The sequence below is a fragment of the Cucurbita moschata genome, unplaced genomic scaffold (genome assembly GCF_002738365.1).
Source record: "Cucurbita moschata cultivar Rifu unplaced genomic scaffold, Cmos_1.0 Cmo_Scf00015, whole genome shotgun sequence".
In the NCBI taxonomy this organism is placed as follows: Eukaryota; Viridiplantae; Streptophyta; class Magnoliopsida; order Cucurbitales; family Cucurbitaceae; genus Cucurbita; species Cucurbita moschata.
In genome coordinates, this window is record NW_019268531.1 from 1,116,453 (window position 1) to 1,140,397 (window position 23,945).

At 39.2% G+C, this 23,945-nt stretch overlaps 6 protein-coding genes, 1 long non-coding RNA gene and 1 pseudogene across 18 annotated transcripts in view; 3 read left to right on the forward strand and 5 right to left on the reverse strand.

Moving 5' to 3' along the window:
* The first annotated feature begins 58 nt into the window (after positions 1-58).
* LOC111453017 (EPIDERMAL PATTERNING FACTOR-like protein 2) lies at positions 59-1,620 on the forward strand. 2 transcript variants are annotated; one of them, XM_023093933.1, is made up of 4 exons: positions 59-509; positions 744-905; positions 1,018-1,043; positions 1,169-1,620. In XM_023093933.1, the coding sequence occupies exons 2-4, from the start codon at positions 785-787 to the stop codon at positions 1,406-1,408; spliced, it is 387 nt and encodes a 128-aa protein (XP_022949701.1). In that variant the 5' UTR covers positions 59-509; positions 744-784; the 3' UTR covers positions 1,409-1,620. The 2 variants fall into 2 exon arrangements, with proteins under 2 accessions (XP_022949701.1, XP_022949700.1); XM_023093932.1 differs by having other exon boundaries at positions 59-905.
* A 1,875-nt stretch (positions 1,621-3,495) lies between these two features.
* On the reverse strand, positions 3,496-6,082 carry LOC111453240 (annotated as a pseudogene).
* On the forward strand, positions 5,988-10,817 carry LOC111453237 (uncharacterized protein DDB_G0290685-like). Of its 9 annotated transcripts, none has more exons than XM_023094259.1 (4): positions 6,195-6,627; positions 7,153-7,895; positions 8,044-8,093; positions 8,497-10,817. In XM_023094259.1, the coding sequence occupies exons 2-4, from the start codon at positions 7,175-7,177 to the stop codon at positions 10,462-10,464; spliced, it is 2,739 nt and encodes a 912-aa protein (XP_022950027.1). In that variant the 5' UTR covers positions 6,195-6,627; positions 7,153-7,174; the 3' UTR covers positions 10,465-10,817. The 9 variants fall into 9 exon arrangements, with proteins under 9 accessions (XP_022950021.1, XP_022950027.1, XP_022950024.1 ...); XM_023094256.1 differs by lacking the exon at positions 8,044-8,093 and adding an exon at positions 8,153-8,395 and having other exon boundaries at positions 6,200-6,627; positions 8,438-10,801; XM_023094258.1 differs by lacking the exon at positions 8,044-8,093 and adding an exon at positions 8,153-8,395 and having other exon boundaries at positions 6,200-6,627; positions 8,606-10,801.
* A 1,896-nt stretch (positions 10,818-12,713) lies between these two features.
* LOC111453239 lies at positions 12,714-14,234 on the reverse strand. Its single transcript, XM_023094261.1, has one exon. The coding sequence runs from the start codon at positions 13,995-13,997 to the stop codon at positions 12,858-12,860; it is 1,140 nt and encodes a 379-aa protein (XP_022950029.1). The 5' UTR covers positions 13,998-14,234; the 3' UTR covers positions 12,714-12,857.
* A 1,140-nt stretch (positions 14,235-15,374) lies between these two features.
* On the reverse strand, positions 15,375-17,776 carry LOC111453031. Of its 2 annotated transcripts, none has more exons than XM_023093952.1 (5): positions 17,693-17,776; positions 17,028-17,454; positions 16,628-16,848; positions 16,009-16,534; positions 15,375-15,891 (listed from the first exon to the last, which is right to left on the reverse strand). In XM_023093952.1, the coding sequence occupies exons 1-5, from the start codon at positions 17,759-17,761 to the stop codon at positions 15,656-15,658; spliced, it is 1,479 nt and encodes a 492-aa protein (XP_022949720.1). In that variant the 5' UTR covers positions 17,762-17,776; the 3' UTR covers positions 15,375-15,655. The 2 variants fall into 2 exon arrangements, with proteins under 2 accessions (XP_022949720.1, XP_022949721.1); XM_023093953.1 differs by lacking the exon at positions 17,693-17,776 and adding an exon at positions 17,556-17,658.
* A 658-nt stretch (positions 17,777-18,434) lies between these two features.
* On the reverse strand, positions 18,435-21,398 carry LOC111453759 (tubulin alpha chain-like). The gene is made up of 4 exons (XM_023094981.1): positions 21,137-21,398; positions 19,916-20,150; positions 19,467-19,837; positions 18,435-19,342 (listed from the first exon to the last, which is right to left on the reverse strand). The coding sequence occupies exons 1-4, from the start codon at positions 21,227-21,229 to the stop codon at positions 18,689-18,691; spliced, it is 1,353 nt and encodes a 450-aa protein (XP_022950749.1). The 5' UTR covers positions 21,230-21,398; the 3' UTR covers positions 18,435-18,688.
* Positions 21,399-21,771: 373 nt separating this feature from the next.
* LOC111453595 lies at positions 21,772-22,299 on the reverse strand. Its single transcript, XR_002712277.1, has 2 exons — positions 22,144-22,299; positions 21,772-22,050 (listed from the first exon to the last, which is right to left on the reverse strand). It is a non-coding gene; the product is annotated as an uncharacterized LOC111453595 (long non-coding RNA).
* Positions 22,300-23,311: 1,012 nt separating this feature from the next.
* The window catches only part of LOC111453405 (malate dehydrogenase, glyoxysomal-like), a 2,731-nt gene continuing 2,097 nt past the window's right edge, over positions 23,312-23,945 (forward strand). The window contains exons 1-2 of one of the 2 annotated variants that reach the window (XM_023094492.1): positions 23,312-23,496; positions 23,697-23,912. In XM_023094492.1, the coding sequence (XP_022950260.1) occupies positions 23,425-23,496; positions 23,697-23,912 (288 nt within the window). In that variant the 5' untranslated portion in view covers positions 23,312-23,424. Of the gene's footprint in view, positions 23,499-23,654; positions 23,913-23,945 lie in introns of both variants that reach the window. The other variant, XM_023094494.1, reaches the window with a different exon arrangement.

Below are 23,945 nucleotides of genomic sequence, written 5' to 3' on the forward strand. Positions count from 1 at the left end.
AAGCCCAAATAATGTAAGGAAAGGAGCAATAATTATAGTTTTGGAGGGAGCAATTGGCAAATGACAAGCAAACTCATAGTTGGGAAAATCCTGTAGTGGGTCTGTTGCTTGGGAAGAAGAAAGGATATGGATATGGCGTGATTAGGTGGGCGAGTTGAGAACAAAATCACAACAATCCCAAAACTTGAATTTTAAACCAACAACCAAAAACAGAAGAGGAGGAAAAGGAAGACCAAATCCCACTCTCACACACCTCCCATTGCGCTGCTCTCACGTCTGGCTATGGAACAACTTGGCAGCATTTAGGAGCATTTGCAAATTTTGCTCTCATCTTTCGGCTCCTTGTTATTTTGATTGCCGCCATTACAATTCCTACTTGCAACTCTCATTCTCACGAATTTTTCTTCCCTCTCACTTCTTAACTCTTATTTTATTCTATTTTCTGTTGGGTTAAAGTGTTTGGAGGGGGGGGCTCTTCTTTCGAGTTCTGAGGGGTTCTGCACTTTTTGGTACTCTCCCTTCTTTCTTGTGTTTCTTTTTCATTTGTCTTCCACGTTCAATCATCTCAAATATCTTTCCCACACTAACACACATATTCAGACCAAATTATATTATATACACGTACCACCGCCGTTGAGACCAAAATCAGAACCTATTCTCTCACCGATTCTGATTTAAAATTCACTTCTCCACCCACTTTCTTCTTTCCTTTCTTTCTGAATATCTGAGCTCTCCATCTCCAGGGACAATTCCCTGTCTCTTTCTCTGTGAGAACAATAGGAAAATGGGGTGTGAGTGTAACAACAATGGCGTCGTCATTGGGCGCAGCAGAATCTTGTGTGCGACTGTTTCTTTTCTCTGTCTTCTGATATTGGCATCGACCCAGATGAGAATCAAGGCTGAAGGTAACTGGGTATCTTTTGGATCTTCAAAACAGAGTCCAAAAACGGACTTTTATTCTTCATCTTACAATTTCAGTTCGATTTGAATCATCTTGTGAATCGTTTTTCTTTGCAGGTAGATCGATTTCAATGAGGACCAAGGTCAGTCCAGAAACCACCGCTCTTCCCTCCCTTTCTCAAATACTTCATTGTTTCTGTGAAAGCTTAGTTAATTGAGAAGAATAATAATTTTGTGTTTCTTTTTTTGTTTTGATGCCTTGGGATAGACAGTGAATGAAGATAAGGAGATATTAAGAGGACAAATTGGATCAAAGCCACCAAAATGTGAGAGAAGATGCAGCTGGTGCGGTCACTGTGAGGCCATTCAAGTTCCTGCAAACCCACAAAAATCAGCAACTAAAAAATCTTCAGCAGTGAAGAACATAGTTTATGCTAGAGATGAAGCCTCCAATTACAAGCCCATGAGCTGGAAATGCAAATGTGGGAGCTTAATCTTCAACCCTTAACTATTTTATATAACCCCCCCTTCAATTTTACTCTCTCTATCTCTCTGTAAATTAATGATTATATGATTGTTAATTTCTTTAACTCAACCACTCTCTCCCCCTCTGTTTCGTTTTGGGACTCTTTAATCTCTACTACAATACGATAAGCAGGCATTAGATGAAGAGCTCTCAACTTGGAACACTTTAGAACTTTCTCTCCAATACATTTCCTAGGTGGATACTCTTCCTTCCTTTTTGTTCTTTCTTTTAACTAAAATGGGAAGGCTACTTAGTCGTCTTGCCATAGCTTTATACTAACTCAAGCATTAGAATGTATCAACCATTTTCCTGTTCAACATAAGCCATAAGCCATAAGCCGTAAGCCAAGATGGTAGTAAAGCCATCAATCTTTCTATTTTATTTGGACAAGACATGACAAGCAGTACTCTCACATCTTTTGAAAAGCCATGAACATATGTTCTGATATCCATGGTAAGGGATTGGACTTCCTCTTGAATGACATTTCAACAAAGAACATATACCAACCAAACCCACAAAAACCAAATTTAAAGTCTATGATCATGTCTTGGAAAAATGCATGCTTTTCAAGGCTTCATGAGCAAACCAGGCAGATAAGATGAGATGAGATGGTTATAAGGGAAATGATATGCATGCTTTGATGTTCCTTTCTAAAACCTTTGCTATGTGTTTGTTTGTATACCTTTCTTGATTCTAAAAATAGCAAATTTGATGTATATATATAGCTGCATAGAATGATTAGAGAACATATTTTGGTTGGCTCTTCAATCAAAATATTCTCTAGATGATGAAAATGAAGGAAGAGAAACAACTCACACAATGCTGTTCATAGGGCCATTGTTTCAAATTTAAAAATTGGGGGAGAAGAAAGAAGAAACATATTGATCAGTGGCATCTTGGCCGTCTCACTATAAGAAAGTACAGAATAAACCTCTTTGTAGACTTGATTTGCCATAAGGAAGGCATGCCTACCCAACTTTATTTCATTTCTTTAGATGGGATATCTTATTTCCTTTTTCAAGACCGAATCATTCCCATTGAAGACAATTTGATCAAATGCTAATATCCTAAAATGTATAGTGTTTCAAGAAGTTAAAAAAGGGTATAAGATCTGCTTTGTCCTGTGCTTTACTATAGCCAATCTCATGCTTGCTGATATACAACCTGAGACTAATTTGATATCAACTTAGAAGACAAAAATTAAAAGGTGATATGAATGCACTTCATTCTCTAATAAGTTAAACACAAACCCATGCACTAATCTCTCACTCTCTCTCACACAGAAAAGAGAATGTCGGTGCTAAAATCGAGAAGGAAAAAGAAAATGCAAAACTGAAAAGCTGGGAATCAGGCTCGTCAACAGTGAAGGGGAACAAAGGATTCTGATTCCACATGGGCTTCTTTCTCAAGCTTTTTTATGCTTTTTCATTGGTACTAAAAGCGTTGAAAACAACCCAACCCAACCCCACTTGTGTACCCCACTTTCCCAGCTGGGCCATACCCATAATCCTTCTCCCCCACGGCCACAACTGATATTGCCATGATTCTCATCTCATAAATGAAATGAGTCACTTTCCCAATCAGATACCGTATATTGCTATCTTCCTTGGCTTCTTCTTCCACATATTTTACAAAAAAGAAAGCCTTCAGTCAGATTGCCCAAAACTTGGCCACTGCACTGCACATGGCGCTTCTTCTGCTGAACCCCCTCTCCTTTTGAGCAGTTGCTTTCTTCTCTGAAGACAAGGACATTTAATGGATATTGCTACACAGTACCTGCATGTTTCAAACAATAATGCAGTCTCAATTAAAGACCAAGCACACACACCCACCCACCATTTCAAACCCCCACCCACTGGTTTCTTCTAACTTTCTATTATGTATTGATTCTGTCTGGAGCAAGAAGATTTTCACAGCTTGTTTCAAGGTCTCCAGGGTCCTGCTGGCTCATGATGATATTGCTATCAGAGGTACTAGTTTTCATATCTAAATGAAAACTTCCATTTCGTAGAAGAAAATAAAATAGTATCAAGGATGCATAAAGTTCCAAGTCGGAGTAAATTTGATGCTGTACAGAATAAGTTGTACACTGCTCGTGAATAAAGAGGTTTTGTTGACATCTTCACTTATAAACATAAAAAAGAACGCAGTACCAAGACAACTGTATTGGTGTTAGCAAACTGTTAGCGGAACACTAAAACATTCACTTATTTTATTGTCCTCATTTGTGTACAACCAAACAGTGAAAGTCCAATACAGAATAGAGGAGACGAAACTGCGCCTCCTGGGCCTCCCACGCAGTCTCAACTGGGCAAGTAGGTTGAACTTCATAGACATGGCCATTCAATCACTTCTTGCTCTTATCCGCATGGAAATCTGAAATTTCAATCTACCACACCCATGTTCATATTCGCTACAGCACGCCTAGAAGCCAGGATCTCTTCCATTTTTTTTGGGGGGGAGGGGTGGGGGGGCTTCCTGCAGAGTGGCTAGCCCCTTGACCATAGAACGCTTCACTGTTTCAAGTTCCCCAGGGCAAAGAACCTTTTCCTTGATGAGAAAGTCAGACCAACAAGAAAAGGTTGCACCTTTGCATGAACAAACTTTCAGGCAATAGCAAACCCAGAAGGAATAAGTCCAACAAAGTTCCACTTCATTTTGGAAATCAGAAGACATGGACTTGGGATGTTCATTCTAGAACACATAATTGTAGAAATAGATGTATATCCTAGCACGTGTGGATTCATGACAACCAACAATACTGCAACAAATGAATAAATAAATAATTTTTAAAAAAATGATCTTCTGAAAGAGTTCTCTTTAGAATCTCCTTATTGGTTTTGTACCTAGAAAGTTTCACTGCATTTTAAACAGCAGAAGACGTGGATTTAGGATGTTAGTTTTTTTGTGGAAGATTTAGAATGTTAATTTTATAACATATAATCAGAGAAGCATGCATAAAATCCAAACGTGTAAGATCATCATAGCTATCAATGACCGCGCACAGAATTTTCAACTGATTTATCCTAAAAAGCTATAGTAAAGGCTTAATACAGTCTACCTGCAGCACCTAAGAAAGATCATCCGTCCCGTGCACCTAAGAAAGCCATGGGAGTGAAGGTCTGCAACTGCAAGAAGTTGAAATTGAATGAAAGAATAACCTTGTGGAAGCAAGTGCTTACATAAATAAAGAGAGTCCTAATCTAGAAGAGGCAATATTAATGATGGTATAGCCAGGGTCTTCTTGATCCAGAGTGTCACTGTAGATGGCGACAAAACTGCACTGGCCATTTTACTTGCATAAAGTTGCTGTTCATACAAAAACTTCACGGTCCAGACGTATCAGGTTAAGAATGAGAATTGTATAACTGTCTAGGTGTCATGGTCTTAAAAACTATAAGGATTTTCACTAGCCTTTTACCCCAATAAACGTTGCTCCATGAGACTAAACTATTCATCTACTTAAGGCGGGTACCATCACACCCATTCATCTTGCATTGGTAGAAGTGGAACCATGAGTCTAAAATTAATCTGAACATCATATCTATGAAACCTAAGCCAATTGAAGGCTATTCCTTTGTCTAAAGGATGATTTCATAACCATTCTTGTATTCTTGATTAAGAAATTTCTGTAATCTTAGTCAGCTGGGAGTGAGACGAGAGGATGTCTCATCGTCTTTAATAAAAAGTTGTGCGCCTTACAAAAAAAACTTGTGAATGAAATGTAATCTGCTATATAACAGTAAAAAAGGAAGAGAAACCATAAATTCATACCTATTCAACCAAAAAGAAGGGAGAAGAAAATAAAAGGCATTTAGCTAAATTGTCCTTTGATGAATCAGGTAGAACAAAAAGTAAAGAGACAAAGATTAAGAACTTAAATAAAATCGTTAACCTTCTTAAGAATGCATTTGTTAGATTCAGAGCCCCAATACTCTTCAGGCTCACATTCCACTTCTCCCCAAGAGCCTGAGCCGCATCAGTATGGAAGGGAACATTGAATTCCTTGCAAATTTTCCCAATTTCCTCTAACGGCTGGATGACACCAATTTTATTATTAACCGCCATGACCGAAACAAGGCCAGTGTCGGGTCTAATCGCAGAACGGAGCTTCTCCAAATCAACAATTCCATCGGACCCAACCGGTAAATAGGTAATATCAAAACCCACCTGCTGCAAATGTCTGCAGGAATCAAGAACGCACTTGTGCTCCGTCTGAGTGGTAATCAAGTGTCTTTTTCTTCTCTCTGTAGAAATTCATGAGCCCCTTGATGGATATGTTATTGGACTCGGTAGCTCCAGAGGTAAACACAATCTCCTTAGGCGAGGCACCAATAAGAGCACTCGACGGCATGATCCGATTCCCAACCATAGAGATGCGTCCGATAGTGGTGGATTACCACATCGAGAGAGATAATAAGGAAGCCTAGCATCGAGCACCCGAGGGTCAGCAGGGGATGTAGCTTGCATATCAAGATAAAGCGGTCGTCCAGAGATTTTGACACCTTTCATAGAAATCCCAGTCTCATCCTCATGGGGTTCCGACATTGGAGAGAGGCCGGAAGCGGGAGACGGCGGAAGAGACATTTGTGCGGGCGAGGCGTAGGCTGGATGCAAGAATCTTGGACGCCATTGAAAGATTCTTTAGTTCAGCCGGTATGACTTATAATTATCATTGATCAAGTAATCAAAGTTTTAATCTTTTTAAGGAGATGATGAAAGTTTAATTTCAACTTTATAAGTTGAATATATGATTATATTAACAGGCTAAGTACACCACATGAAGCCGTGCTATAATTTTGCCGGTTTTCGGGTTCCACACATGAGGTGAAGAAATTTTAGCCTTAATATATTTTCGTAAATTATTCACATTACCCAATAACTTTGATAATTGAAATATAGCTAAATAGATAATAAAGTTAAAAAATTATAAAATTATATTAAAAAAAAAAACAAAATAGTTCGGAGGAAACTTTTTGATTGATGGCGCAACGTGATTGAGCTGATTATGCGGTGGCGTATAAATACCCAAACTCCATTGAACGAGAAATTCATCAGATCCAAAATTTAACTTCTTATTTCTGCGAGGAAATTTGCATGAACTCCGGTTGAACTTGCGTAGAATTGCAAATCTTTTCTCTCATTTTTCATTGCATTTACCAACACCATTGACAGCGTTCTGATCCGCCCAGAGTTTCCAGGTTCTTTTTCGTTCTCTTTTTCTTTCTGCTTCGCTCTTCAGTGTTCTTTCCATTCAAGTTAATAGGTGGAGTTATACGATCTTGCTTTCTCTTTTGGAAGGAGCATTTATAGATCTGTCTTATTTTCCAACCCAAAGTACCTTCCAGTTGTTTCATTTGTTCTCTGTATTTATTATTTATCGATTTCGATCTCTAAAGAGTAGGTTGCTGAAGATTTAGGATAGGAGAAATTGAACTTATTGTAGAATATGGAATGTGATTGATCAAACTGCAAACTGCATTTTCTTTTCCAGGAAATCCTACCGTTTTTCCTATTCATAAATAACAATTAAGATAATGTGTAAAGAATAGAATACGTCTGTGATAATTTTCTGGAAACTGGGAATATGAATTTATTACGATCTTTATGCTAGAATCTGAATCTGGCACTCATTTCAGCAATGGTTAGCGTTTTGGTTGTATATTTATTTGTATGGTGGATATTTATTGATTAAATGATGGTCATTGAATTTTCTTGGTTGGCAGATCAAGAGTATTGGAGTTCATAATGTTCAGGTCATCCCCTCGAAGGAATCAGAGATCCAAAGGCTTCAAGGTAAAACGTGCTTTACAAATATTTCTTTTGCTCGGGGTTTGCGTCTGGCTCGTTTACCAAGTTCAGCATTCTCGCGGTAAGAAAGCTACTTTCGATGAGAGCACAAAACGTGATAATGTTGTGAAACTAGGGAGAAAGGACCTCCATCCTCGAGTCGATGAAAACTTCATGAGTGATGAGAGCCATAAAGAGGTCGAAGAAGACACCAGGAATGATCTGGAAAAGGGTGCGTCTGAAAGTGACAGTGAAGAAAAGGGTGGTGGGAATGATGAGTTTCATGATCAACAAGAAGTTCGGGAGGAAAGTGACAATAAAGATTTTGTGGTGGATATGGAGAAAGAGAGAGAGGAGATCAGTGAGGTTAGCAAAGAGACAGAAATTGAAGAGAACAAAGATGCGGAAAACGAAAACAAAGGAAATGAAGAGATTAAAAAGGGAGAAACTGATGATAAGGAAAACGGGGAGACTGAAAAGAGTCAAAGTGAAGAGATGGGTAGAAGGGGAGGAAGCGAAGATAATGGAAATGAAGAAAGCAAAGAAAAGGAAAATCCAGTAGAGAATGGAAATGAAGAAAGCAAAGAAAAGGAAAATCCAGAAGAGAATGGAAATGAAGAGAGCAAAGGACAGGACAATCGAGAGGAGAATGGAAGGGAAGAAAGCAAAGGACAGGACAATCAAGTGAATGGAAACGAAGAAAGCAAAGAGCAGGAAAATCAACAAGTGAATGGAAACGAAGAAAGCAAAGAGCAGGAAAATCAACAAGTGAATGGAAACGAAGAAAGCAAAGAGCAGGAAAATCAACGAAAGCAAAGAGCAGGAAAATCAACAAGTGAATGGAAACGAAGAAAGCAAAGAGCAGGAAAATCAACAAGTGAATGGAAACGAAGAAAGCACAAGTGAATGGAAACGAAGAAAGCAAAGAGCAGGAAAATCAACAAGTGAATGGAAACGAAGAAAGCAGAGAGCAGGAAAATCAACAAGTGAATGGAAACGAAGAAAGCAAAGAGCAGGAAAATCAACAAGTGAATGGAAACGAAGAAAGCAAAGAGCAGGAAAATCAACAAGTGAATGGAAACGAAGAAAGCAAAGAGCAGGAAAATCAACAAGTGAATGGAAACGAAGAAAGCAAAGAGCAGGAAAATCAACAAGTGAATGGAAACGAAGAAAGCAAAGGCCAGGAAAATCAGGAAGTGAATGGAAACGAAGAAAGCAAAGAGCAGGAAAATCAAGAAGTGAGTGGAAATGAAGAAAGCAAAGAGCAGGAAAATCAAGAGGTGAATGGAAAGGAAGAAAGCAAAGAGCAGGAAAATCAAGAAGTGAATGGAAACGAGGAAAGCAAACGCCAGGAAAATCAAGAAGTGAATGGAAACGAAGAAAACAAAGGCCAGGAAAATCAAGAAGTGAATGGAAACGAAGAAAGCAAAGGCCAGGAAAATCAAGAAGTGAATGGAAACGAAGAAAGCAAAGGCCAGGAAAATCAACAAGTGAATGGAAACGAAGAAAGCAAAGGCCAGGAAAATCAACAAGTGAATGGAAAGGAAGAAAGCAAAGAGCAGGAAATTCAAGAAGTGAATGGAAAGGAAGAAAACAAAGAACAGGAAATTCAAGGAGTGAATGGAAACGAAGAAAACAAAGAACAGGAAATTCAAGGAGTGAATGGAAACGAAGAAAACAAAGAACAGGAAAATCAAGGAGTGAATAGAAACGAAGAAAACAAAGAACAGGAAAATCAAGGAGTGAATGGAAACGAAGAAAACAAAGGCCAGGAAAATCAAGAAGAGAATGGAAAGGAAGAAGGCAAATCGAAGGAGAATCAAGAAGAGAATGGAAAGGAAGAAAGCAAAATGAAAGAAAACCAAGAAGAAAATGAAGGTAAAGATAAGGTAAATGAGATGCCGACAGAAGACATCAAACAAAATAAAAACGAGGAGAGAAGCCAGAGTAAAGAGATTGAAACCGAAGACAAGAATGGAGAAAACAAAGAAAAGGAAAAACAAGAAGAGAGGGGAAGTGAAGAGACTGAGAAAAAAGAAAGCAATGATGGAGGAGATAGGGAGAAGGAGAATGGTGCCAATGAGAAGGAAGAGACCAAGGAGAAGTATAGAGAGGATGTTGATGTAGAAACCAAAGAAGGCAGCAGTGAGACCAAGGAAGGTTCTAAGGGTACCATGGGAGGCAATGGTAGCGACAACAAGGAGAACAATGAAAACGATACAGACAAGCAAGAACAAAAGGAAGGTAATATTAAGGGTGTAGTTTCAGCTGAAGCACAGATTCAAGATGGGAGTGAGAGGAATAATGGCGATGCAAGAGAAGCACAATACAAAGGTGATAATGCTTCCATTGCTGAAAATGGGCAGGATGGTTTTGCAAAATTAAATGAGGTAGAGTCCGTTGAAAATAAAGAAAACCATGAGTTTCAGCATGAGGATGCAAGGAAGAGTAGCGAAGCTGTTGGTTCTGATAAAAATGAGTCAGTCCAAAATGAAAGTGAAGCTGGAAGTAATGGAAACAACCAATCTGATGTACCAGACAAAGTGACGAATAACAATGAAGAGCAGCCAGTGTCCGAGTATAAAGACCAGCACCAGGATGATTCGATTGCTTCGAATGAGAAAACTTCTGATACAATTACAACAAATGAAACTGCAAACAACATCAATCTCGATCAAGATAATTCAACTTCAAAGCATATCGCACTTGAAGAAAAAAATAATTTTAACACATCTCTCAGCGGTGAACAAAAAGATTCAAGTCCATCAAATTCAACTTCCTTTGATAATACAGATACTTCAAATGAAGAATCCAAAGAGTCGAATACTTCTGAGCCTGATCAATCAGATCATACGAGCCACGATGAATATGAAAATGCTGGTCATAGCAACTCAAATGATGATTCTTCTGGTCAAAAGAATGACCATGCTAATGCTTCAGATATGTCGAACCCCCAAGAGAATGATGCATCCTCAAACACTATTGAAGGTACTGGTGCTGGGCAGAATGACAATGAGAACGTTGATCAAAGCAATGGAAACTATAATGATCAGCCAAAAGAACAATTTGATTCTCACAATGAGGGTATCACATTTTCTGACACGAACAACAGTGAGGATAAGGTTAATGCCGAAGATTCTTCAGGATTTTCTTTGCCTCAGGAAGAGAAGGATGCTCGTACAGATTTGGATACCTTACCCGAGAGCAAAACGGAAGGGAATAACAAGGATGAAACAGCTACAGAGTGACATCTTATATTCTCTCATCTGGATTTTTCGTCATTTTGTTTGTTTTCTTTTTCATAAGGATCTTTTTTGTTTCTGGTTCTCTGCAGCAATACGTCCTTTAAGTGAATATATACACACACACGCATATGTCTCTTTTTTGGCTTTGCTGCTGGAAGAGTTTTGAAAGCTAGGATGATTTCTTTTTCGCATTTGATGCTTCATATTAGTTCATGAGGTGGTCTTTTGTGCGTCAAATTTAGTATATACATTTTTAATCTTCTTTATCTTCCATAATGTTTGATGGTAGACACCTATCGATATCAGTTTTCTCCTGTCATATGCATTTCTATATTTAATAGAAGAATTTATCTCGATTCCTTTTGTCTCCATCAACTGAAAAGATTTCACTGATGAGGTGTGTAGAGGTTGCACTTTTGAGGTGCAAAACAACTGCCCTCTACCTTAAACTGAAGCTAAGTTCCAACTTAATGCGTTGGGGAAATGGACAGGCTGCCCTGCCGTCCAGAGAGAAACAGAGAGAGCTAGACTTCTCGTTAGTTATTAGATGCAATCTCTGCCTTGGATGTATGTTTTCTCAATCATAAGATTCGAGGCCTCTGTTAGCCATTTAGATTATTATTTTTTATTTATTATTCAATTGTGCCAACAAATGTTTATGCATTTGGAGCCAAACCCACATGCATCTTGAAGAAGACGCAGAGCAGAAGCAATAGAATTTATGTACGACTTTCAAGATTCAATATAACTTATATCCCTTCCTCTTTTCTTCCTTGCGAAGCCACTCGAAAACTTCTTACAATTGTTATACGCTACTGACATACAAACAAGTAGGCTAATATTTCAAATGCCTATTGGAACTCACTACCATCCTTTAGAATTTGGTAAAAGAACCAAATACCTCATGGCGCATCCACCAACTTTGTAAGGCATCGTCTTCGTGTTTGACTTGCCTTATGCTCTACTTTTACACATTCCGTTATTGATCGCCACAACTCAAACCATGCGTCTATCACCTTTGATAATGCAGTTAGGAATTTATTGTGGGTGTCTGTGAAGTTGCTAAGTGTATTGTTTGGTTGAAGATTCAAATTTGGTAGCACAACTTCCTACTTTTTATCTTTCTTTGTTTCCGAACTTGGATTGCAACTTTGTTTAACTCTGTTAACTAACCACTCAAAGTGTTCCCGTCATTTATTCAATTTTTTATTTTTCAATAAAAGTAAAATGTTTATTTACATATTTTCAAACATTAAATCAAGTTTTGCAATTTAATGTGTATTTCAAAAAGTTACATCCCAGAACTCAAAATTTAATTTATAAAGGTTGTTAAAGAATAAAAAAGCAAAAAGATAATTATTTAATTTAATAAAATAAAAATGAATCTACCAAATATAATTGTATCTTAACAAAATATATATACAGTTTTCTAACTTAACAATATATTTAAATTAATTCAATTCAACCAAACTAATTTTAAAACAAGCTAGGAACCAAATAATACTAATTAAGTTAATAATACAAACTAACTAAGTTAATAATACAAACTCGTCGGTTAGATTAGGTTGATTGAGTTTTTTGATCGCGATTTTTATGAACAACCCTACCCTTGATCTTAATTAAAAAGTTGTTAGGTTAGGAATCTCATAATTCATTTAATCAGTTACACATAATTGTCCTGCAAAAAACAAAAAGCAACCAAGAAATTAATTGCAAATATCTTGAGAGTCAAATTAAATTAGAAACTTTAGGTCAAAGCAAAACTAGTAACAAAGTCAAAACTAAAAAATATAAATAATTAAAAAGAATTTCTCATATTTGCATATATAGCAACCGTTAGAATTTTGTGAATACGACAACATTTTAATCTGAATTTTTTTTAATATATTTTAGTTATTATAATTGACAAAAATTTGTATTCATTCAATAAAACTACCCTCAACCTTCAATAAAATGAAAGTCATATATTACCATTAATATCCCCTTTTGGACCGACGCGTAAGAGAGGGTCCAATCCTTGACCGATTCCTGGGCTTTTTCTTTCACAAGGGTCGGTTTTGGACCCCCACTTTTACGCCATTTTTTCTCCGTCAACGTAGCAGGTGGATACCGACGACTCCTCAGTCGCCGCCGTTGATCAGACCACCGCCGTCAACGGACCATTTCGCATAGATGGAGGAGAAAGAATGATATGTGAACATTTAGTAATCAGAATAAACAAAGAATGGAATGAAATATGAAATGGGCGATATCAAAATTGGAGCTTTATTGATGAAAAAGAAAAAGAATTGTGTATTTATTTACAGGAGATGAATAATGAGAAGGGGGTGTTTCATGTGTAGGTTTGGTTGAGGTGGAGGGGCTAATAACTAAAAAGAGAACAGGGCAAAAAGTAGTTACAAGATTAAATTTCGATGTGGAGTAAAGTAAAATGGGGACATGTTATGGTGGTTGGTGGCGCTGCGGGATTTGGCTTTTTTCTTGCGTTCCACTTGGGGGACTTTGGTTGGGCGATGATGAAGAAGATTGATTTCAAATGTTGGTTCTTCTTCTTCTTCTTCTTCTTCTTGAGGAATAACAATGGCGGAATTGGAATTGGAATTGGAAATGTCTTCGAGACCCAGAGAGTACATCACATCGTCCCTGCTCCATCCCCCACTCAGTAAAATCTCACATACTGATACTTTGAGTTTCTCGATGGCCGCCCGACTCTGTTCTAAGCTCCGATCATGGCCGTCCATCATCATCATATCTCTGATATCTTCTTCCCTCCACCCGCCCTGTCGCAACTTCCACAACACGTCCTCAAGGCATCCGTCCAACCCCATTTCAAATTCCCCTTCATTCCACCATCCTAGTGTTACCCCACGCCCCGCCACATTTTTTCCCGAAGCCACTTCAGTCCAGAAATCCACCGCTCTGGCCTCCGTCGCCGCCCAAGCCGGCGAGTCGATCATTGAACGGTCTGTTTCAGCCTCACTAAGTTGAGAATATTCATGGGTTTGAAAGAATCCGGCTAAATCGAAGCTGGAAACACGAATCTCCCCACCGTCGAGGTGAAATACAGGGTTCCCGGCCATGTTCGGCTCGGAAGGGATGTAACAGTTTTTGTAAATGGGGACAAGAACAGGGGCTCTGTCCAAGAGTTGCTGGGCTAGAGCAACGGCGTCATTTGGGTCATTGGGTTGAGTACCCCAAGATTGACACCAGAATTTTCTCTGAGAAATTTCCTTGAGGAGGCAAAGCCGGGGGAGATTGATCAGAATGTGAAGCTGTTGAATGGAGGAGGATCTCCAATTGGGGAAACCAGAGCCAATTGGGAGACCCTCTTGGAGGATTGAACGGAGGTCCGGTGGGAAGGAGAATTGGAAGGTGGACTCGACGGATGTAAATTCAGTGTCCGAGAGGCCGGGGAGGACCGGAATTTGAAGGGATTTGAGATGGTCGATGACGGCTTTGGCATAGGCAGCGAAGGAGAAACATGCGAGTCTTGGCCGGGAGGGCTTGTCGGTGGCGGTGGCGGTGGCCGCGGCCATTAGAGAGAGCACAAACAAGTTAGTAAATGTAGGGCTATTGTAGAGATTGGGAGGTTCGTACTTTGAGGAGAGGCATGGAGTTCGCCAAACAGAATGGAGCGAGAAAGGCGTCGGATTTATAAGATGGCAAGTTCTTATGAATTATGAATTATGACATGAGAGAGAGAGAGAGAGCGAGAGAGAGTCCTATTCTGACTCTCCTAAACGCATAGAAGTCGGTAGTATGACATGAATGGTAGGGCTGCGTTACGGATTCCTTTTTTAAGCCCACAAAAAGTGGGTTGGGTTTTCTTCTGACGTACGATGATCTCAGGCTCAGGTGCTTCTTTTTTAACCTCACAATTTTGAATACAAGTCCACATATTCTATTTCTCTCTCTATAAAATACTTGTGTTCTTCTTTGTTGACGAACCAATGGGGCTTTACCAAACCAAGAACCAGAAATATTTTATATTTTTGGTATTTTAGAATATGGGTATACATCAAAATTCCATTTTTCAAAATGGGAAAGGATAAAGGTTCCATTTTTCAAATTGCCTAAAGTTTTCACCTTTTTATTTTCTTCCTGGTCCATACGGCTTTAGCAAACTAAGAAAGAGAGGTTTGATGTTCTTTCTTCCCCGATAGATATTGTCTTAGTTTTACTTGTTCAAGCATTTCCTCAAAATTTTTAAGATGTGTCTACATTAGAGAGCGTCTAGCTACACCTTGATGAGTGTTTGGTGACAAGTTTTGATATCATTTGTAACAGCCCAAATCCAAACTCACAGTCTGTCATGTATCCAATTCACAATTCACCCCTTTAGGGGCATTGTCAAATAAGATAACTTCCCTTTCTATTCTACAACTTGGGTATCTATTCAAAGTTTCCTTTTCTAAAAAAGCTACTCCTTCCCAATTCAAACCCCTTATTTGGATTTGATGCCATACATATCAACCACAGGTTTCTAGAGTGAGTTCTCCAACCATGGGAGCGTGGTCAGCAAGGTGGGACCTAAATGCGGGGTTGGACATGGCTTATGAAAGACTTTAGAGCAGGACAAAATGAGGGGTTCATTCCAATTCCCAAACATTTCATCCACCATTCATTAGGCTTACAATTATTTTTAAATCATCGGAGTTTCCTTCGTTCAGGATTTCATTAAATTATCCGTCGTCATCTTCTATGTAAAATGATTCCAGTAAAGATTCTTCCGCCGTATCCGATCACAGACACTAGATCTTGACAACTTATTTTTTCCAGAATTTATGTTCTTACGAAAATGATCAAACAATTTTTTATGATACTGCCAAAGCTTCGCGGTAATGTTTCTTCCCATCTGTCCAGAATGTATGCCACTGCACCCTCAATTTTACTCATAACTTTGCCATTTTTATGTAATAAATTGAATCTTTGTCATTAATTCAGAAGAAATAACAAGTCAACACAGACAAAGTATGAATATACACGATTTTTCTGTATAAGAAATTTGGGTCAAAGTCGTACCATGTTGAGCAAGCTGAATGCATTCTTCCCTTGTACAAAACTTTGGTCAAACCGTATCCATCAAGTGGCAGTAGCTTGCCAAATGGAGAAGAATTATCCAGTGCCAGTTTCATTTGAGAACTACCTGATATTGAAGGTAGAACAGGAGCATTTGATCATTTAGAACTTACTTTCAACACCAGGAGGGGCCATTTTGTGTTTCAATCTCTTCAGCTCCTGAGCTGAATTCATCTGCCATTTCTTTGTTCTCCTTTTTGTTTCCTACTACGGGGAATCCTGATTCGGCTGCTTCGACCTCATCTTCAAAGTTCCACCTAGTTATTCCTTGTCTGCTAACATTTCCATTGGTGTAGATTGTTGGGGAGGCTATACTCAAGTCATTTAGTTTGGAGTCTCCACAGATGATTCCTGAAAACCATATGAAATTTTCTTTACATGTATTAGTATAACCGACATCGATATTTTTCGAGGAACCATTGGTATGGTGAGACAGAATTAAGCAAGTGCTTTTTGAACTGTGCTTACCTTCATAATTGGATTTCAATGATGATGGTGACTTGAATTCAATTCCACATGACTGAATGTCAGGGAATTGCTGAAGATCTTGATTGCCAAAGGAGATAGGCATCTTGAGAGTGCCCTCATCAATCTCCATGATCCCGATGGTAGTTGAAATGCCTTCATTCTTGTCTTGCTCTGTGATGTCAAGGGGAGTAAAATTCTTATGCGTATCATCCACCTTATTCAAGCTATCTTTTCCAAGAAGAGTTGGTTTTACTTCTCCTACTTTTGTCCCTCCTACTGCTGGCTTTCGTGCTCGCGTCCGGGATTGTGAACCTACAGGGGCTATTGCTCGTTTCGACCTTCCTCGCTTTGAGGGCTGTCCCCTCACTGTAATGCCACCATTTCCAACTTCCACAGCAGGCTCATTGGTAGCTACTGATCTTAAAGGTGAAATTTCAGCTTCAAGCTTAATCAAGCGGCCCTTGCAGTCCGCTAATTCCCCTTGCAACTGTCCTATCATACTCCACAATTGAACATTTTCTGCTGACTGCATCAAATAGAAAAAAAAAAGAAAAAAAAAGGAAGCATTACAATAACATATGAAACATCACATAAACGGGAAAGAACTGCCATGTCAAACCTGAGCTTCCCAAAGTCTTTGATGCTTCTGAGAAAGCCTTTCGGGGGGCTTGATGACACCTCTTAAAAGGGGTTGTCCAGAGGAAGATGTTACACAATTAGGAATCGGCATCGGGCAAGATTGAGAAGAGGCAAGACCATACGATGCTCTTGGATAATTGGACAATCCAGGGAACAGTAATGGTGGTGTTTGACCCCACCAAATTGAAGCATCCCAGGAACCTGTTATTAAGTTCAAACCCAAATTTCAAAAAACTTGAACTGATTACTAGGGAAGGACATTCAATCACAAGGTTTGAAAAAATAAACACCCACAAATTTGGTAAACAACAGAACTTATTGATCGAATAAATAACCTCGACAGAATTACAAAACCAAACAGTTCTGAAAGTGAAACTCACCTTGAAACCCAGGGTATGTTGGATAACCAACAGGGTAACAGAAATTAGGAGCTTGGGGTTGACATCTCGGCGAGGCTCCAGCGCCAAACGCCGCCGGAGTTTGCCAGCTACCTTCAGTTGCTCCAAGGGAAATGCTCGGCTGCGGTTGTACCCAAAAGGGTTGTGATGAAAGGACAAACTGCTGTGGCTGCGGGATGAGCTGGTGCTGAAGTTTGGGCAGATTTTCGGGTGGCTGGAGCCGCTCATTCACGGCGGCAGGGGCGGCTGGCAATGAAGATTTTTCCCCTGCATGTCGAGGGTTGAGTGCCCTTTGAAGAAGCTCAGTGTACTGCTGATTTTGGGGTGCTGCATTCTCTAAAAACTGGCATCCAGATTTGACGTTTTTTGCTGAATCTGTCCCATCAAATACGCTTTTTTCATTCTTGCGCTGTAGCAACAGTGGTATTTCTAATTAGCATAATGCGATCTCTATATACAAGAACAAATCAAACACAAAAGATCGAAAAAGAAAAGCGAAACCCCACAAACTTTCACTATTCCCATGGCTTTTCTAGAGAGGGTCGGGCTGATGAAATCAATCAAAAGGGGCTCGGAGGAATGAGAAAACGACCGAGAACATCGAAACCCATTTCAGAAAAATGAAGGAAAAATAGGAAGAAACATACGGAAACTCCATTGGGGTGGTGTTGAAGATTGGCGGTAGAAGCAAACTTGAGTTCATCTTCCTTTTCCATCGCATCGAAAATGAAAACAGCTAGTGGGAGTTGAGAATCTAAAAGGTAAAGCAAGTTCTTTAGCTTTAAGCAAGGCCTATAAGCTTCCTATACGAATGCCTAATGCCATCACTTGAACTGAATTAAAAAAGGAATATGCGAAGGGCTGGAAAGAGAAAGAGAGACGGAAGCAATTAAAGTTCGAGGTTACTGAGAGAAGAACGTGAAGGGAATATATTACAGAATTTCCATCTCTTTCTGCTTTTTTTTCATTTGGTGGTGATTGCACCAGATTACTTTATGGTTATAATAATAATGCAAGTTCAAATAAAGATGGAAATGGAGTGAATTAAATTGTATTTTGGAAACAAAAATGGTATAGACTAGATAGACGCAGAGGCACGGGATGCATTGAATTGCTGACCCGTTCCAAGTGAATGGCACCTGAAAAAGAAATGTGCGGCTTTCTATGAGGTGTCGTTCTTTTTGTCTCATCTTCCAGAAACTTTTAACCTTAAAAACCTATTCACAATAAATTGAAATATATTGGTACCCACACGAAAAAGGGAATATTATTGGAAAACAGAAGTGAGAAGATCTAAGTGGCGTGGAAATTAACGTATTTGCCTCGAGGACCGCCTGGTCAAACTTCCAGTTAACATAGCTTTCCCAAACAAAAACAAGAGTGTCGGAATTATTTGTAAAGCAAACTATGATTTGCCGTGAAAAAACATATCATCAATGCAAGAAATGAAAGGCACTCACTCAGTTTTGTAGTAAAGCTTTTATTCATACAACCACTGGTAAAGTAGGCTTATAAATAAGCAGCAGCAACACAGCCGATGAGCTGCATCAACAACTCGTGAGGACACATTTGCAAATATAGTCAACCGCAAAGTGAAGCACATAATAGCACCAGCACATATGCAAACTTCTTTCAAACTTAGTTTAGTAGTCTTCTCCCTCCTCATCTTCATCGTCCCCAGCCTCAGCACCCACCTCCTCATAGTCCTTCTCCAAGGCAGCAAGGTCCTCCCTGGCTTCAGAGAACTCACCTTCTTCCATACCCTCACCCACATACCAGTGTACGAAAGCCCTCTTTGCATACATGAGATCAAATTTGTGGTCAATGCGAGAGAAGACCTCGGCAACACTTGTGGAGTTGGAGATCATGCATACAGCTCTCTGAACCCTGGCCAAATCCCCCCCTGGAACAACAGTTGGTGGCTGGTAGTTGATACCGCACTTGAATCCTGTTGGGCACCAGTCAACAAATTGGATGGTTCGTTTGGTCTTTATGGTAGCCACCGCTGCGTTGACATCCTTTGGAACCACATCGCCTCTGTACATCAAACAGCAGGCCATATATTTTCCATGGCGGGGGTCACACTTGGCCATCATGGATGAGGGCTCAAATGCACTGTTGGTGATCTCCGCAACAGAGAGTTGCTCATGGTAGGCCTTCTCGGCTGAAATCACAGGAGCATATGATGAAAGCATGAAATGAATCCTAGGGTATGGGACCAGATTTGTCTGGAATTCAGTTACGTCCACATTCAGTGCACCATCAAACCTCAGAGATGCAGTCAGAGATGAAATCACCTGGAAATTTAACATTATATAAATATTTAGAAAATCGATTACCCATAATTTAGATATAAAAATAAAAGATCAGGAAATGTTCCAAACGGGGGTGTGGGTGGGTAGGAATGGATGAAATGTGTACTTGAGATATCAAGCGGTTGAGGTTCTGGTAGGTCGGGCGATCAATGTCAAGGGAGCGCCTACAGATATCATAGATGGCCTCGTTATCAAGGAGCACTGCAACATCGGTGTGCTCCAAGAGCGAATGGGTTGAAAGGACACTGTTGTAGGGCTCAACTACAGATGTTGACACCTGCGGTGAGGGATAAACAGTAAATCCAAGCTTGGATTTCTTTCCATAGTCCACGGAAAGACGTTCCAGTAGAAGGGATCCAAGACCAGAACCCGTTCCTCCACCAACAGCATTGAAAACGAGGAAACCTTGAAGACCAGTACAGTTGTCCGCAAGCTTTCTTATACGATCCAAGCAGAGATCAACAATCTCTTTACCAACTGTAATAGAAAAGGAGAAATGTGTTAAAACAGGGGACAGTTAACAGGAATTAACTTACAAAAAAAAAAAAGAATTACTCGTATAGTGGCCACGAGCAAAATTGTTCGCTGCATCTTCCTTGCCACTAATGAGCTGTTCAGGGTGGAAGAGTTGGCGGTACGTCCCAGTCCTGACTTCATCAATGACTGTTGGCTCAAGATCTACAAAAACAGCACGAGGTACATGTTTTCCAGCACCAGTCTCACTGAAGAAAGTGTTGAAGGCGTCATCACCCCCACCAACTGTCTTGTCGCTAGGCATCTGTCCATCGGGCTGCAAGGGAGACAGGTAAGAGACATTCAGATTTCAGTAGTACACATTTGCAAGTTTCATAGTAATTTACATTTCACAACTATAAATGGAAATAGAGACACGTTTACAGATCAGATCAACACTTTCACACCCCCACCAATTCACAGTGATTTACATTTCCTTAGAATGATGCTCGTAAATCACATGAAAAATACTATTCGTCAGAAATACAAGAAAATTTGCATGGCCAATATTATAAATTAAAACGCAGAACTATTATGTGAAGAAAAAAAAATCCTATTCATTAAGCAGAACATGCTACACTAATTCCCAAGTTCAATAAAGTATTTGCGTTCTCCGTGTGATTGACTAAGGAACCATTCCAGATCCCACATTAAGTCAATCTCAAAACTTATTTCCCATTGACAGGGCCGCTTATGCAGAGTCCATAGGATGTAGAAAGCCTTCATGAAATAGAAATCGGATGGAATACCCATCCGCAGAACAGGACTGGAACGCTTTAGAAGCACATTTATTTAAAGAACACCTTTAAAAAATTCATAAGCCAGTTCAAAGAAGACAGTTATCAGTTGTGTTGAAAGTACATTCAAATGTCCCTAAAAAGCCAGACACATTCGAATATGAAAGAAACCACGCAACCAAAATATGCGACGACCTGGACAGAAGTTCAAGGTGGGGTTCGAGGAAGTTGATATCAAAACGAAATGTAGTCGATCTACTTAGATCAGGCACGTTGACGTATTCTCCAGTTAAAACCTCTGTTACACCTATTAGGATACAAAAGAATACTAGATCTGGAAACTGCGATAAACTCACACAACAAAACCCTAGATCTCAACATTGACACGCATATAACGGCAACCATCTCTAAACAACCACTTAAACCAACAAACAAACAACGAGGAGATCAACGAAAGAGACATTGACAAATCAGAACGCCATGGAAGTAGAAGCTTAAAAACTAAAAAGAGGTGGGAACCAGCAACCTGAATGCCATGCTCCAAGCAGTAAAGTTCCCAGCAGGCATTGCCGACCTGAATCCCGGCCTGACCAATGTGGACGGAGATGCACTCTCTCATTGTGGCTTTGAAACGGGAGATAAAATGGAACAAAATCTAGAAGAAGAGGAAGAAAACGGAAAAGAAAAAGAGGAGCGTTTATGAAGACGCTACTCCAAAAGGATCGGAAATGGGTGTCGGGGGGAACCGTACGCAGGACAGTTTATAGTTTATAGCAGGAAAAAGTAGGAGTTGGATGTGGCGAGGGGAAGAGGCGTAGCGGTACCCGTGGTACTGCACGAGCGGCACGTGGGAGTTTAACCATAGTTACCTCTCCGTGGTAACATTACTAGGGTTCGCCCTTCGTGTCCCTCAACATTTGACTGTAGGACGTGGCTTTACTTTTATCGTTGGTGGAATTTAAAATGACAGCTAAACTTCAAATCAATTTTAATGTATTAATATATAATTACTACTAATATCAATACTTAATTTAAAATTTATTTTTAAGTATAAGGTTGATGTATTAATAGATATAGATTCAAGTTAGATATAATCGATCTTGTTTAGATGATAAGTCAAGAAAATACTTTCTCCTCTCTCTACGTTATCGTCTTTCCCAATATAAAAGGCAACAATATTTCATGAATATATGATATTTATAACCCAACCATAAATAAACTTCCATGAAATTACCAAATTAATTATGAAAAAAAAAAAAATCAGATTCTTCTTCCAAGATCATCAGCCAGAATGGCCTGAAACTTTGAATCACGAACCCTTGTTGTTGTTGTAGATTCCATAGTAGTACTGCCTGGCTTGCTCCTGTCTGCCCTGTTTGTTCCTTTTTCCTCTAATGCCCAAGATAGATAGATAGATAGATGTGGAGGTTTTACATTGCACTGATGAGAGATTGAGAGAGAAACATATATGAAATCATAACCCAAAAGCAAAAGAAGTAGAGAGATTTTATTTTTGGTTCAGTGATTACAAACCTGATTATATCGATCCCCATCTACAGAAGAAGAAGAAGAAGAAGAAGAAGAAAGAAAAGAAAGGTTTGATTTATATAGACAGAGAAAGGCATGGGGGCTCGATGTGGGCGGTGAAGGGCCCTTTTCATATCCAACCCTTTCTCCTTCTTCAACGCGTTTTATGGATTAAATCAAAAGGGGGTTTTAATTTATAAATTACAGACGAGAGATTTCATGGATTTCACATGCAACTTTATAGGCTAAGTTCGTGTGAGTTCGCAAAAAAAATAAAAAAAAGCATCGTGTTTTGGGGTTTCATTCCAAATAAGCCAGCCAGCTCAAATGCACACTCCAAATTCAATTACAAATGCTAATAAAAACAAACAAACGAGATTTTTTTGAAAACATGGGGGAAAAAAAAAAAAGTAAACATGGAAATTGTGAAAAAAAAAACAAAAGGTAGCTTGAGGCTTACTATGATTAAGAATTAGAATGTCGTTGTGTTTTTTCTTTGAATATTGTGGTCGGATAAGATGTTTTGAAGTATGCTTCTTCCAATCAAAACACGGGTATATGTAATTTAAGAGACATTTATTGTCATAAATAAGAAGAAATTAAAATTTATTTAGGACAATAAAATCACCCACAGGTTTTTTTAATTGGTAATTAGTTAACCATTTTCATTACCTTATAGGTTTACCAACCACGGTGGAGCGATGAAAGGAGATGGAAACGACCTTCTTAAATAAGGTTAATTAGGTAGGGTTATCGTCTCTAAATTGGTGGGTTAATTTGGTACAAAATCTAAACTTCTGTATTTTAATTAATTCTTATAATATAATTTCCAACCCATAGTTAAATATATAGTTCATAATCAATTTTTATAAAACAGACGTGTTAGAAAGAAAAAAAAATGTGAAAAATATAGAAAAGAGTGAATATTAGAAAGAAAAGGAAATAAAATGTAATTACAGAAAAATAAGAGACAATATTAGTTAGAGTTGTTTGTAGTGAGGGATAAAAAATTTACATTTCAAACGTGTTCCTTATTTTGTGATTATATTTTGTTCCTCAACTTGTTTTCTAATTAATATTTTTTTAAAATTAAAGGAAGTAAGTGGGGTCCAGCAAGTGGGTCTTTGACACGTGTAAGAAATTTGGGTAAGATAAGATTGGCAATGGCAATGGCCGTGGCCTTCCTTCACATTACCCAACCAAGCAATTTCCTCTTCCTAGCGCTTAGTTGTGAGTGGGTTCTGATCTTGAAGCGGGTGGGTTTGGTTTCTTTTAAGGGAAGTAGTTATGCAGCCAATTCCGGATGTTAACCAGCGCATTGCTCGAATCTCTTCGCATCTTCATCCTCCCAAGCCTCAGGTTCTCACTCTCTCTGCCTTCTAAATTTCTCTCCTCTTTGGTATACTTTTTACGGGTCACTGTGAAATTGGAAGCGTGGCGTTGTAACCCAATGACCCATCTGGGAATATGGGATTTAGTTGTGGATTAAGCGATCGTACTTGCTCCATTACTCAGCCTTTTATCCCTTATTTGCTTTGATTCTGGTTGTGCTGGGATAGATGGAGGAGAGTTCAGCTTTGAGGAGGGCCAATTGCCGGGGGAAAGGCGGAGCTCCTGGGTTCAAGGTCGCCATACTTGGGGCTGCCGGTGGCATTGGCCAGCCCCTTGCGATGTTGATGAAGATGAATCCTCTGGTTTCTATTCTACATCTTTATGATGTAGTTAATGCCCCTGGCGTCACCGCTGATATTAGCCATATGGATACTGGTGCTGTGGTGAGTTCTTTCTTTTTTTTTTTTTTTTTTTTT